Below are 14,573 nucleotides of genomic sequence, written 5' to 3' on the forward strand. Positions count from 1 at the left end.
TTTGTTAACACTTGATAAATTGTTACACTACAGTGTTGTAATGGTTTACAGAGTTCACAAAATAATTTTTTATCATCATGGCAAATAAAACAATTTTTCATCTGCCGTGTGTGCTTGTTCACTTTGTTATTCTACCGCACGTTGTGCAGTAAACAGTGGTCAGGGAATCTTTTATATATATATATATATATATATATATATATATACATATATATGTATATATGTATGTGTGTATATGTGTGTGTGGGAAAAATCACAAGACTACTTCATCTCTACAGAACTGTTTCGTGAGGGGTTCTCTCAATCGTCAATGTCCTGACGATTGAGGGAACCCCTCATGAAACAGTTCTGTAGAGATGAAGTAGTCTTGTGATTTTTCCCACACACACATATTGCGCTCTACCACGGTATTGAGCACTATTCTCTGGATAATCCAATCAAGACATACATATATATATATATATATATATATATATATATATATATATATATATATATATGTGTGTGTTTATATATAAAATACTCAGTATTTTTAAATGTATACACTGTGTGTGTGTGTGTATATATATATATATATATATACTGTATGTATGTGTGTGTATATAAACTATATGTGTATATATATACTGTGTGTGTATATATATATATATATACATATATATACTGCATATATACTATGTGTGTATATACGTATATATATATGTATATATATATACTGTGTGTATATACGTGTATATATATACATATATATTTATGTTTGTGTGTGTATCCACACGTTATATATACACACCATAATATAGATTTTTATGAAAAATATATATATATTTATAAATTGATATATTGTAATATAGAGTGTGTGTATATATATATATGTATATATAATTATATATATATATATACACACACACATGTGCACTTAGTTTATTTCAAAAGAGTATTTTCAACTTTAGAATTAGTGTATCTATTTTTATATATATATATATATATATATATATCAAAAAATGTATTTTTTAAATACTTTATAAAAATATATATGTATATATACATATAAATATATGTATATATGTATATATACATTGATATAGTTTGTATATATATTTAAAAAAGTATATACTGTCCATCCATCCATTTTCTACCGCTTGTTCCCTTTTGGGGTCGCGGGGGGCGCTGGCGCCTATCTCAGCTACAATCGGGCGGAAGGCGGGGTACACCCTGGACAAGTCGCCACCTCATCGCAGGGCAAGTATATACTGTATGTATTAAAAAAAAAAAAGTAAAACTTTGTATTGAACTCTTTGTTGGCGACTTACCCAGGGCAAACCCCGCCTTCTGCCCGAATGCAGCAGGGATAGGCTCCAGCCCTGAGAGGGACAAGCGGTAGAAAATAGATTTTTATTTCATTTGTATTCAATTTAAAACAACTAGAAGAAATCCTCAGATCCCAATTATTCCTATTTTTTTTTTTTTTTTTTTATGTATTAAAAAAAAAATATATATATATATATATATGTAAGATTATATATCTTTAAATGTTTTGTGCAACATATTTTTAGTCTGCCAAAAAAGTCGTCGTAATTAACAAATGCATACATGACCAAAAATACATACCTTATCAAATTATTAGATCTTTAAATATACTTGGAGGTTTTTTTTCCCTTATATCCTTAGCAAGGAAACTTAAAGTGATGCAGTAATATATTAGGACAAAATAGCTTCAATTGTATAGTCATATGTATTTTTGCAAAATATAGTTTAGTGCTGTATATAGTAGTAGTACATTGCAGTAATTAAGTAATATAGCTTCTGATTAAATTTAAGGATCGCTCAGATGCTGATGTATGTGAAATATATAATTAATACAGAACCATGTATCATGTAAAATGATTATTATAACCTGTGTCCAACCTCTTATATGTGTAGTTTGTCCTTTTTACCACCAGATGGCAGCATGGCGTCAGAGCCCTACGGTTTCTTTCAAAACTACAAGTTGCATTAATAATAATGCCCAACACAGCATTAAAAATAACTCAAATATTTTTTTTTTTGCTACAAAGAAAATATATATCAAATTTCTCATCTATTTTTTTTCGCAACACGAAATGTGCCTGTTGAAACTAGAGCGAAAAAAAATGTGTGTTTAATGTAGCACTGCTGCCAGTTCCCAGATGTGCCAAATTACACAATATTGACCATTCATGCAACATTTCCAGGAATTCAAGAACTTTAAAACACAAACATATTGATTTTAAAGTATCCTGGTAAGTAGAATATATTGAATATCAACTGTAAATTCAAATGATGCAGTAAGAAAGGGTATGTACATATATTCAAGCTTTTAATGATATACATATATATATATATATGTATATATAATATATATATATAATTATGTTTGAATGACGCTCTCAGATGTGTTTATAAATAAACTAATTTGTCAGTCTTTTAAAGTTACCATTATACTATTAAAAGTGGTTTACCAGAATGCCTTCACGGTCCCTCCGAGAAAGTAAAACATTGTATTGAACCCTTTGTTGCCGACTTACCCAGGGCGAACCCCGCCTTCTGTCCGAATGCAGCAGGGATGGGCTCCAGCCCTGAGAGGGACAAGCGGTAGAAAATTGATTTTCATTTCATTTGTATTCAATTTAAAACAAGTAGAAGAAATCCTCAGATCCCAGTTATTCCTAACGAGGTTGCGTTCAAATACACGCGCAAATTCGCCTTATTGATTACCGGAACCGGAAGTGACGATTAGCAATGAGTAAGTGAATTTAGTGAAGGCTAAAGTGGAGGTGATGTCGGGGTTTTGCTCCAAACTTCGACAATGGCTCGTCTACAAGCAGCAAGACGTGGTCAAGGTAATCTGCACGAACATACGCTACTTTTACTCAACATATTGGTGAACTCTTTGAGCGGTATTTGCTTCAAAGTTCGAATTGGCTCAGCTAGCTAAACGTGCACTCGCCACTTAATTAGGCAATGCAGGTGACGTCATTGGCGTTTACAAACAAAATAATAAAAATGAGTCAATAATTAATTATTATTAAAATGCCAACAAAGGCAGGAAACAGGAGAAATGAATACATGGAGGGACGAAGTACAGTTTTTGATGCTTTTATTGCACTTTTGGAGAAGTTAGAGCACAAACAACTTTCATGTAAACACATTTCTACACACGTCAATCAATGCATGTTACAACCGATTTGTTGTTTTATTTTTTATAAAACCACATTTTTTTTCCCCATATAAGAACTGGTTTGGGAGATGTTTTGGTTTAATATTTGGTAAATATAGGCTTTATTGTGGTCTTAAGCAGAATTTTATTTGTAGACTCCTTACAAAAAATATTTTTTAAGTGCAAAGATTTTTTATACTTTATCAATCAAATTTGAATTTATTGTCATGCATATTCTCTACAAAAAAAAATGGCAGTAAAGTATTCACTATTTTTTGTATTGTTGAAAATAATAGCTGTATTAAAATACATTGCAGTATAGTGTTTGTGTGTGTATATATATGTGTATATATATATATATATATATATATATATATATATATATAATCCATCTATCTATCCATCCATTTACTACCACTTATTCCCTTTTAGGGTAGCGGGGGGCGCTGGTGCCTATCTCAGCTACAATCGGGCGGAAGGCGGCAGACACCCTGGACAAGTTGCCACCTCATCGCAGGGCCAACACAGATTGACAGACAACATTCACACTCACATTCACACACGTTTGTGTGTGTGTGTGTGTATATATGTATATATATATGTATATGTGTTTGTATATATTTATACATATGTGTGTATGTATGTATGTATGTATGTGTATATATATATATATATATATATATATATATATATATATGTGTGTATATGTGTTTGTATATATTTATACATATGTGTGTATGTATGTATATATATATATGTGTGTGTGTGTATATGTATATATATATATATATATATATATATATATATATATGTGTGTTTGTATATATTTATACACATATATGTATATACATGTGTGTGTGTGTTTGTGTGTGTGTATGTATATATATATATATATATATATATATATATATATATATATATACATACACACACACTCACACACACAATTGGCCCTAGTCTGTAGAATGTTGTCAGTCTGTGTTGGCCCTGTGATGAGGTGGCGACTTGTCCAGGGTGTACCCCGCCTTCCGCCCGAATGTAGCTGAGATAGGCTTCAGCGACCCAAAAAAGGGACAAGCGGTAGAATGGATGGATTTAATTAATTATAATTCAAAATCTACTACTAATTATCATTTAAAAAAATTATTTTCTTTTATTCCATTTCAATGCTTATTTTGCATATACGTCAGCAGCCAAGAGAAGTTTTTGTAACCTATTTGAAAAAGTTTTATTCTCATTTTTATTTTACCTAACAGTACAGTAGATCTGAAATAGTTTTTCCCCTCACTTAAATCGTGAGTGAAAAATGCACTACCGACCTGATAAGTCAGAAAGAGAAAGAAATGATAGCTATTAATTGCTCGCGGATGCGACCTGGTGGTTGTTTGAGCAAACTACAGCTGGTCCTGCATAAAATAACCAACCCCTACTCCTTAATGTCTCAGTCGCACGCAGGATTCTTACAGGAATGAGGCAAAAACTAATTCAGATCTATTGCGAGAATCCGTTTGAGTTTGCAGGATATAGACAATAATATACGATTAAATTATATCCATTTGGATGACTATCGAGCTTTTAATTATATCGTTAAATTGTGATAATGTATGTTGATGACACATTCTGTGTGTGAACACGTCCTTAACCTCTTAAGGCCCAAGCTGTTTGTTTACATGCTTTTTTTAAATTTCTTCTTGCAATTTGGGCTTATTAAACCGAAATTGGAATAAAAACTAAGAATCATATTTTGACATGATGTACTTAGTTCCTAAGTACACAAACGTGTACTTCATCTTTATTGACATACTAATTCTTTTTTTTTCCGAATTCCATTGTATATTACACTCTTCTGACACCACCAGATGACAGTAGGTGTCCACATAAGAGGCCATAATACCCCAATTCAGTAGTGTACACAATTTTGGAAATGAAAAATAAAATACTAAAATGTGCTGTCCACGCATGTGGCCACTAAGACTTTAGAGGTTTTTAAGGCACTGCGAGATATTCACCCGCGGCTAATGTCTCTTCACAGTGTAAAACCACTTCTAAGTCAGTAACCTTCGCCTTCAGAGTGGAAAATAATGTTTCTTACAAGTAGCATTATCACTGGGGGGGTGAGGAATAGTTAAACTTGCAACATTACACACTGTATGCTGACTCAGATGCTAACTGCAAGCAAGAGCTCTTGAATGTGAACTAAGTTTGTCGGATTTAATACAAATATCGACGCTACTGATACCACATATAGTATCAGCATATGGTAAATACTAGGGGTGTGTGAAAAAATCGATTTGAATCAATTCTCATTTTTAAAAAAATCTTGTTTTTTTTAATATTTTTATTTATTTATTTATTTTTAATCAACCCAAAAAACAACTACACAGCAATACCATAACAATGCAATCCAATTCCAAAACCAAACCTGACCCAGCAACACTCAGAACTGCAATAAACAGAGCAATTGAGAGGAGACACAAACACCACACAGAACAAACCAAAAGTAGTGAAACAAAAATGAATATTATCAACAACAGTATCAATATTAGTTCTAATTTCAGCATAGCAGTGATTAAAAATCCCTCATTGACATTATCATTAAACATTTATAAAAATAAAAAAAAGAACAATAGTGTCACAGTGGCTTACACTTGCATCGCATCTCATAAGCTTGACAACACACTGTGCCCAATGTTTTCACAAAGATAAAATAAGTCATATTTTGGTTCATTTAATGTTTGAAACACATTTACATCATTGCAATCAGTTGATAAAACATTGTCCTTTATAATTATAAAAGCTTTTTTTTTTAAATCTACTACTCTGTTAGCATGTCAGCAGACTGGGGTAGATCCTGCTGAAATCCTACGTATTGAATGAATACAGAATCGTTTTGAATCGGAAAAATATCGTTTTTGAATCGAGAATCACGTTGAATCGAAAAAATCGATATAATATCGAATCGTGACCCCAAGAATCGATATTGAATTGAATCGTGGGACACCCAAAGATTCGCAGTCCTAGTAAATACTCCAGCGGTTGGATCAATATTTTTTTTCATTCTAAAAAAATTTTTTTGTCATTATTGTTTATAATCTCAGGAAAGAAGTCCCCGGAAACAGGGGGGGCCTTAAGTGCAAAAAACAAAGGATATTAATCGGAGCCAATAGTAAAAATAAAATAATATTGATATTTTTTTACCGCCTTCCTGTGTTATTCTGTGATTATTTTTTGACCAAAAAATTGTGACCAAAAATGTTATCATTTAATGATCTTTAACCTTTGAAGTATCAGCATTGGTATGATCAATACTGCCCCTGTAACTACTTGGCAAAGGGTGGCTATTTTGGAGAAACTAGACTATAAAACACGTTGTCAGTTATTTCACCTTTGTTTGTTTAGTACATAACTCCACATGTGTTCATTCCTAGTTTTGATGCCTTCAGTGACAATCTACAATGTAAATAGTCATGAAAATAAAGAAAACACATTTAATGAGAAGGTGTGTCCACCTTCTCATTAAATGTGTTTTCTTTATTAACTTTTGGCCTGTACTGTATATAAAACATGTTACAACAGTAAGTAACCAAATGTTACATATATATATATATATGTCTATATATATTTATATATGTATGTATGTATGTATATATGTATACATATGTATGTATATACATATATACATGTATATAAATGTATGCATATATATGTGTGTATACATATGTATATATGTATATACATATATATACATGTATATATGTATATAAATGTATGCATATATATGTATATATTTGTGTATATACATATATCTATATGTATATATATATATATATATATATACATGTATGTATATATATGTATATATATATATATATACATATTTATATTTGTGTATGTATGTAGTTTTGACAAAATATTACAATGGGAAATGGCCCAACATGATATGGCATATGTCAGCAGCCAAATTAGGAGCCTTTGTAACCTGTTTTGAAAAGGTTGTATTTACATGCCAAATGAAAGATTGTGTAAAAGATTTTATCCCATATCGCCCTTCTCTTGATTTGAACCAAATTGTTGTCTCAAAAATCTGGATTTTATCAAATCGACAGTTGTCAGATTCCCATCACGACAAAATAACAGTTTTAACATTATTAAAACATAAATTTATAAACGCACCAAACTCACCTCTGACCACAATTCGAACACAGCGGGACTGTGTGGGGAAATTTGTCATATTTTATAGCGGGAAGTGACTCAGAATATGTTTGCGGTAAAAATTTCAATTGAAGCACCTTGTCATTGATTATTTGACACTTTCTACGCACTTCTTCATGCAAAAACGGGGACCCCACGGATAGCGGCACCCTACGCACATCTGCGTGTATAAAAGCATACATTAGTGTGTAGCTGCTCTGCAAGCCTGGAAAAGTTCTATGTCGATATCCCGTAGATCCTGACCGGCCAAACGGGTCGGGCTAGTGCATGTTATGTTGTTGTATATCGTGATAGTACTATCGGGTTCATCGCCTTCTGCGTGGGTCTCCACCCTCCGAGGAACCACCTGTGGATTCCTCAAGCTGTAGTTACGTAACGGCAGTGCCGCACAGTCGCACCTCCAGCGGTTTCCGGACAGCAAGAGCTTCTCCATGTTCTCTGAGAAGTCAGGGACGAGGCTGGTCAAGGTGTTAGCTCTCAGGTCAAGGTAGCGCATCCTTGGCAGAAGATTCTTGGTGCCGTTTTGCAAAAATTGACGGCATTCGTTGTTGGACAGGACCAAGTATTCCAGATTCTTAAGCCCGGAGAATGTGTTGCTCGTGAGAACGTCCAGCTTGTTAAAACTCAAGTCCAATCCCAACAGGCCTGCCAGGTCTGCAAAGCTCTGGCGTTCTACTGCGGATATGTTGTTGTGCTGCAGGAAAAGTCTTCTCAGACCGGAGAGACCTGTGAAGGCCTGGGTTGTAATTTTTGTAAGGCAGCCTTTGTCCAGATGAAGGCTGTGAAGCTTGGACAGACCTTTGAAGACCTGATCCGGTAGACTGTGGAAGCAGCTGCCGGACAGGTTGATAACGGCCACGTGGGATAGTCCTGTAAAACTCCCCACTTGTGCCGCCTGGACTTGATTGTGCTCAAGTTCTAGAACCTCGAGATGGCCAAGGCCTTCAAAAACTCTGTCTCCTAGGGCACGGATTCTGTTGTGGCTGAGTCGCAGCTCCTCCAAAAACAGTAGATCACGGAATGTCCTGGGCCTGATGCCAGCGATTGAGTTGTTGGAAAGCCGCAGCACGTGAAGAGTATGCAGGCCCAAGAAGGTGTCCTCATGGAGAGAAGTCAGCTTGTTGTTGTTGAGATCCAACCATCTGAGAGCTCTCATGCCTATGAAGGCTCTTGGTGCCACGGTCCCAATTTGGTTCTGGGCCAGGTAGAGCTTCCGTAGTTTAATTAGCTTAACAAACACGTTGGCTTTGATGACTTTTAGGTAATTTCCCGTAAGATCTAACTCTTTGAGCTCAGCCAGATTCTGGAAGAGTTGTGGCTGCAAGTAAGCGAGTCGATTTCCAGCTAAAATGAGCTCCCTCAGGCTGTGTAAGTCGTGGAAAACCGTCTCAGGTAAGACCGCAATGGAGTTCCACCCCAAGTTCAGAAGCCACATGTGCGAAAGTCCAGAAAAGAGTCTCTCATCAACTCGACTGAGCTGGTTGTTGTGCAGACTAATAGAGGCTAGGTTTGGCGTGTTCTGGAAGATGTTGCCTGGTAATGTGCGCAGGCGATTGCGCTCCAGGTGAATATGAGCCAGCGAGCTCAGTCCTCTCAAGGCCTGAGCGTCAACACTCGCGAGCTGGCCGCTCTGCAAGTTCAGGAAGTCGAGTGTGTTCAGATCCTTGAAGGAAGCCGCCGGAAGCGAGGTGAATAGGTTGCCGTCCAGCCAGAGGGAGTGCGTGGCTCGTGGCATGTCGGTTGGGAGTTGAGTGAAGTTGCGGGCGCTGCAGTACATGTTGAGCTCCAAGCTGTACTCATCGTGGAGACAGGTGCATCCTTTAGAACACGGGATGGGTTCTTCTTTGGTGGGACTGGGGTCTGGCAACAACGCTGATGTTCCCAGTACCCACAGGAAAAATAGCCCGATGGTTTGCATCCCAGCTGTGGAAATAATTGAATTCATTTGTAATCTTTCCTTAAGATAGGTAAGTTTATCAGACCTACCTTAAACCTGGACGGTCTTGCTTTAGGAAGCGCAGTGTGTCAACTTCTGAATGACTGGCCCTTATGCAATCGTTTGTATGCTGAATGGCATGACTGCAAAGGCAAGCCCAGACAGTTTTTTTTTCTAGGTTAACCCATTTTCTCCCACCGGATTTCAGCTGATTCACAAGTCTCTGGTGCTCACCTTAAAGAATGACTAATGCTTTAAATCCTCAACCCTGCGCAAAGAGGATAGGGTTCACATCTAAGTTGAAGTCCTTTTTGAGCCCACCAAAACGCCATATAAATACCATTGTCCACCTCATCTGTGGCCTTTGGTGTTTGCTGAACTCTTGTCACTGAGTGCATCAACTGTAAATGATATACAGTGGACCAGAGATAACATAGTCCTCAAGAATTTAAGTCAAACAGACTTGTGTGCATTGCCCCTCCTAATGTTACTACCATCTGTTGTGATATAATTATTTACATCCTTGTCATTTTCAGTCATACATTTTCAATAATCCCATTTTTAACAGTGTAGTTACAGAGGTCCCTGTCTTTGGTTATAATAGCTAACTTTCTGTTGACTCTCTCCCCTCACTATCTGGCTGGTTTCAAGCAGCCGTGAACCGGCAATGCTCTTGAGGACAATCAAAATTAGATAACCTTGCGCAATGTTTACACTTTGGCTTCGTGACTTTGCCGTTGCCGACAAATGCATTTGATCACCACAACCTTTCTTAATAGAAAACACTAGAAAGCTGGGTTGCCCCCCTGCTTTATGCAATGCCAAAGGTACCCCTGTACCGTGCGGAGTCAGGCACATTCATTTACACCTCAGTATCATTTTCATCAAAGTTTTAAGGTAAATGTCTTCAGGTCAATCCAATTACATCATTGGAAAAAGTCATTGTTGTGACAAAACAATGTGTTGTCATTAGAAATTTCCTGATACCGATCTTGGGATCAGATCCATGGCCAATATTTGCCTTTTTTTAACAGATCGGTAAGGAGCTGCCGAGCCCAGATGATCTACACCACAGGTCATAGTGTCATCGTTTAATAGATTGTACTCACGTGAAAGATTCCTTCAAAAGGAATGCACATTCATGAAGACACACTCATATTGCCATTTTCCTTGTTCCACACATGCAGGAGTTGGGGTAATTCCGGGAGGGTGCATGTCTTGCCAGAACACCGCCTCCAATTTGAGAATGTGGCGTCTTTCCACGGTGCGACGTCGCTTTTGAGATACTAATTCTCACCACCATGGCGAAAAGTAAATTTAAGTTTATTAGTGATTCCCAAAGCCCAAAAAAAGTCTGCGGGCTATAGAGCGTTTTCCGTTCGGGCTCCAGTACTCTGGAATGCCCTCGGGGTAACAGTTCGAGATGCCACCTCAGTAAAAGCATTTAAGTTTCACCTTAAAACTCATTTGTATACTCTTGCCTTTAAATAGACTCCCTTTTTAGACTAGTTGATCTGCCGTTTCTTTTCTTTTTCTCCTATGTCCCACTCTCCCTTGTGGAGGGGGTCTGGTCCGATCCGGTGGCCATGTACTGCTCGCCTGTGTATCGGCTGGGAACATCTCTGCGCTGCTGATCCGCCTCCGCTTGGGATGGTTTCCTGCTGGCTCCGCTGTGAGCGGGACTCTCGCTGCTGTGTTGGATCCGCTTTGGACTGGACTCTCGCGACTGTGTTGGATCCAATACGGATTGAACTTTCACAGTATCATGTCAGACCCGCTCGACATCCATTGCTTTCGTCCTCTCCAAGGTTCTCATAGTCATCATTGTCACCAACGTCCCACTGGGTGTGAGTTTTCCTTGCCCTTATGTGGGCCTAACGAGGATGTGGTAGTGGTTTGTGTTGTGGTTTGTGCAGCCCTTTGAGACACTAGTGATTTAGGGCTATATAAGTTAACATTGATTGATTAATTGAAGTAACATCACTTGGGGATGAGAGGAAAAGGAATGGTTGAGCATGCTACACACATACCGAGCCCAAAGACACTAGAAGCTAAAAGCAAAAGCTTCAATGCAAAGTAGGGGTGATCGATCCCATTGTCAATACTATCAATACCTTTTATTGCATTATGTAAACTGTTCAAGTGAGTAGATGGATTTTGTTTTTTTTGAAATTATTATTACAAAATATATATATTTTTTTTGTTGTTTACAAAGTCAGAGAGTAAGTCAATTAATCAATCAATGTTTATTTATATAGCTTTAAATCAAAAGCGTCTTATAGGGCTGTACAAGCCACGACGACATCCTCAGTTCGGATCCCACATAAGGGCAAGGAAAAACTCACAACCCAGTGGGATGTCAATCTGAACGACTATGAGAAACCTTGGAGAGGACAGCAGTTGTTGAGCCGCCTACACCCCCCCCATATATATATATATAAATATATATATATATATATATGTAGGTGTGGGAAAAAATCACAAGACTACTTCATCTCTTCATCGAGCACTATTCTCCGGATAATCCAATCAAGACATATATATATATATATATATATATATATATATATATATGTATATATATATATGTATGTGTGTGTGTGTTATATATATATATATATATATATATATGTATGTGTGTGTGTGTGTGTGTGTGTGTGTGTATGTATATATAATAATATATATATAAAGTACATCAGTAATATATATAAAATATATCACTATATGTCATATACTGTATATATGTAAATATTACATATGTTATATTTTACAATGCTACTATGGTAGATTATTAGTCTACTTCATACCTTTGGTTTTTCGCCCTCTTTTTGTGTCTTTGTGTGCATTATCCTTTCCATCCTTTGTAACTGAGCTACTGTGTTGAACAATTTCCCCTGGGAATCTTTAAAGTTTGTCTAAGTCTAAACAGGAACCGATAGTAGTTGTTGCTTTTGTTCACTTATTGTGCACAACCACTTTATTTTGTTGAAAATATTGTATGTAACATTCAATACCACACATTTCCAGTAATACATCGTCTGATTTTCAACAATAATGACACATTCTAAACTTCAGCTAAGCTTTCTAAAAATGTGTTTACTTTAGGTAGTTGCTCGAAAACATTTCAGTTCTATTATATGTTGTCAAAGTATTGGATCAGGACTCGAAATCGAATTGGACCAGAGGCCAAAAATGTCGATCGGGACATCCCTCATTTAAAATTGCTAAAATCGACGACGACGCAACATATCTAATATTTTTTGTCGGTTTAAAATCAGTGTTCTTGAAAAACAAAATGTGCTTGACTGCAGTCTTTGTTTGTTTTGTGTTTATGAGTTTAGGCGGCTATCCAGCTGATGTTCAGAGCTCATTCACCTTTGAAACCACTTGTCCCCTTGTCATTATGTACAGTTTAAAAAAAACATCGATATCCTTGTTAAATCTGGAGTTGAGTGAATTGCTTCTTGTCAACATTTAAACCTTTCAAAGATGAGGTTTGAAAAAGACTTAGTGAACTGAAGGATTACCGACTTTATCTTGGTGAAACAAACAAAGCCGAGTTAAAGCTCCCTAAAACTTCAAAGAAGTACATTAACGCCTGATAATTGAATTGTTTAAGCTGCCATAAATTCATTATCAGTGTTATGTTTGGTGATTTATGCCTGTGTCTATGATATAAGATTTAGTTTGTCTTTGCAGATTTACAGCAGAGACCATGCATTCTTCCTGACTGACCTAAGGTAGGTTCAGTTTTTGTACATCTCCCCCTCATACTTCTGAAATATTTGTTTTACCTATCATAATTCTAGAGTAGAGGTCTTCAACAGGGGTCCATGACCTCCAGGGGGTCTGCAAAAATGCAGCAGGGGGTGGTGAAAATGTTATTTTTTACATTTCCTATATTTGCCCCGCACTAATTTAATTGTCTTTAAGTACATATTGATCCAACACACTGGAGTGTAATTTAGAAAAAGCTTTGGCATGTTCACCTTACTTACTCAAAGAAGTACATTATCCATCCATCCATCCATCCATCTTCTTCCGCTTATCCGAGGTCGGGTCGCGGGGGCGGCAGCCTAAGCAGGGAAGCCCAGACTTCCCTCTCCCCAGCCACTTCGTCTAGCTCTTCCCGGGGGATCCCGAGGCGTTCCCAGGCCAGCCGGGAGACATAGTCTTCCCAACGTGTCCTGGGTCTTCCCCGTGGCCTCCTACCGGTTGGACGTGCCCTAAACACCTCCCTCGGGAGGCGTTCGGGTGGCATCCTGACCAGATGCCCGAACCACCTCATCTGGCTCCTCTTGATGTGGAGGAGCAGCGGATTTACTTTGAGTTCCTCCCGGATGACAGAGCTTCTCACCCTATCTTTAAGGGAGAGCCCCGCCACACGGCGGAGGAAACTCATTTCGGCCGCTTGTACCCGTGATCTTATCCTTTCGGTCATGACCCAAAGCTCATGACCATAGGTGAGGATGGGAACGTAGATCGACCGGTAAATTGAGAGCTTTGCCTTCCGGCTCAGCTCCTTCTTCACCACAACGGATCGGTACAACGTCCGCTTTACTGAAGACGCCGCACCGATCCGCCTGTCGATCTCACGATCCACTCTTCCCCCACTCGTGAACAAGACTCCTAGGTACTTGAACTCCTCCACTTGGGGCAGGGTCTCCTCCCCAACCCGGAGATGGCACTCCACCCTTTTCCGGGAGAGAACCATGGACTCGGATTTGGAGGTGCTGATTCTCATTCCGGCCGCTTCACACTCGGCTGCGAACCGATCCAGTGAGAGCTGAAGATCCTGGCCAGATGAAGCCAACAGGACCACATCGTCTGCAATGCCTGAAAATAATTAAAATATTATTTATTCAGGTTGGCATAAAAAAAAAAAAAAAAAAGTTTATTTGTCTTGTCCAGACACATGGAAAATTAATATTGTTGACTGAGATGTCCATTAGCATTTAGCATTAAATATAGCTAGCAATTAGCGCTCTAATTTCCAGCTAATGATTAGGACACCAGTTGTCAGCTAGCAATTAGCCGTGCTATACTTTATTATTTGAATACCTTAGTGTTGCACAATAGTAAGCAATTTTCAGTAAGCACACAAACCAACACTGTAGTTTATTCAGTCCTTACATGCACTCTAGTGAGGCCGACTGACTACTTTGTAAGAGTTACGAACACACACACATTGTTTTTTTCTTTTCGGGGCGGCATGGCGTAGTGGGTAGAGCGGCCGTGCCAGAAACCTGA

The 14,573-nt window shown here is 37.6% G+C and overlaps 2 protein-coding genes across 6 annotated transcripts in view; one reads left to right on the forward strand and one right to left on the reverse strand.

Annotated features, from left to right (window-relative positions):
• The first annotated feature begins 2,739 nt into the window (after positions 1 to 2,739).
• The window catches only part of mrtfbb (myocardin related transcription factor Bb), a 257,515-nt gene continuing 245,681 nt past the window's right edge, over positions 2,740 to 14,573 (forward strand). For 3 of the 4 annotated variants that reach the window (XM_061905324.1, XM_061905328.1, XM_061905327.1), the window contains exon 1: positions 13,048 to 13,063. The gene's annotated coding sequence lies outside the window, so the exon portion shown is untranslated. Of the gene's footprint in view, positions 2,859 to 13,047; positions 13,064 to 14,573 lie in introns of those variants that run through there. The other variant, XM_061905325.1, reaches the window with a different exon arrangement.
• Positions 6,941 to 9,690, reverse strand: igfals (insulin-like growth factor binding protein, acid labile subunit). Of its 2 annotated transcripts, XM_061904987.1 has the most exons (3): positions 9,558 to 9,675; positions 9,374 to 9,466; positions 6,941 to 9,310 (listed from the first exon to the last, which is right to left on the reverse strand). In XM_061904987.1, exon 3 carries the CDS (start codon positions 9,303 to 9,305, stop codon positions 7,569 to 7,571), a length of 1,737 nt encoding a protein of 578 aa, XP_061760971.1. In that variant the 5' UTR covers positions 9,306 to 9,310; positions 9,374 to 9,466; positions 9,558 to 9,675; the 3' UTR covers positions 6,941 to 7,568. The 2 variants fall into 2 exon arrangements, with proteins under 2 accessions (XP_061760971.1, XP_061760970.1); XM_061904986.1 differs by having other exon boundaries at positions 6,942 to 9,310; positions 9,374 to 9,690.

Source organism: Nerophis ophidion, linkage group LG07 (genome assembly GCF_033978795.1).
Source record: "Nerophis ophidion isolate RoL-2023_Sa linkage group LG07, RoL_Noph_v1.0, whole genome shotgun sequence".
NCBI lineage: Eukaryota > Metazoa > Chordata > Actinopteri > Syngnathiformes > Syngnathidae > Nerophis > Nerophis ophidion.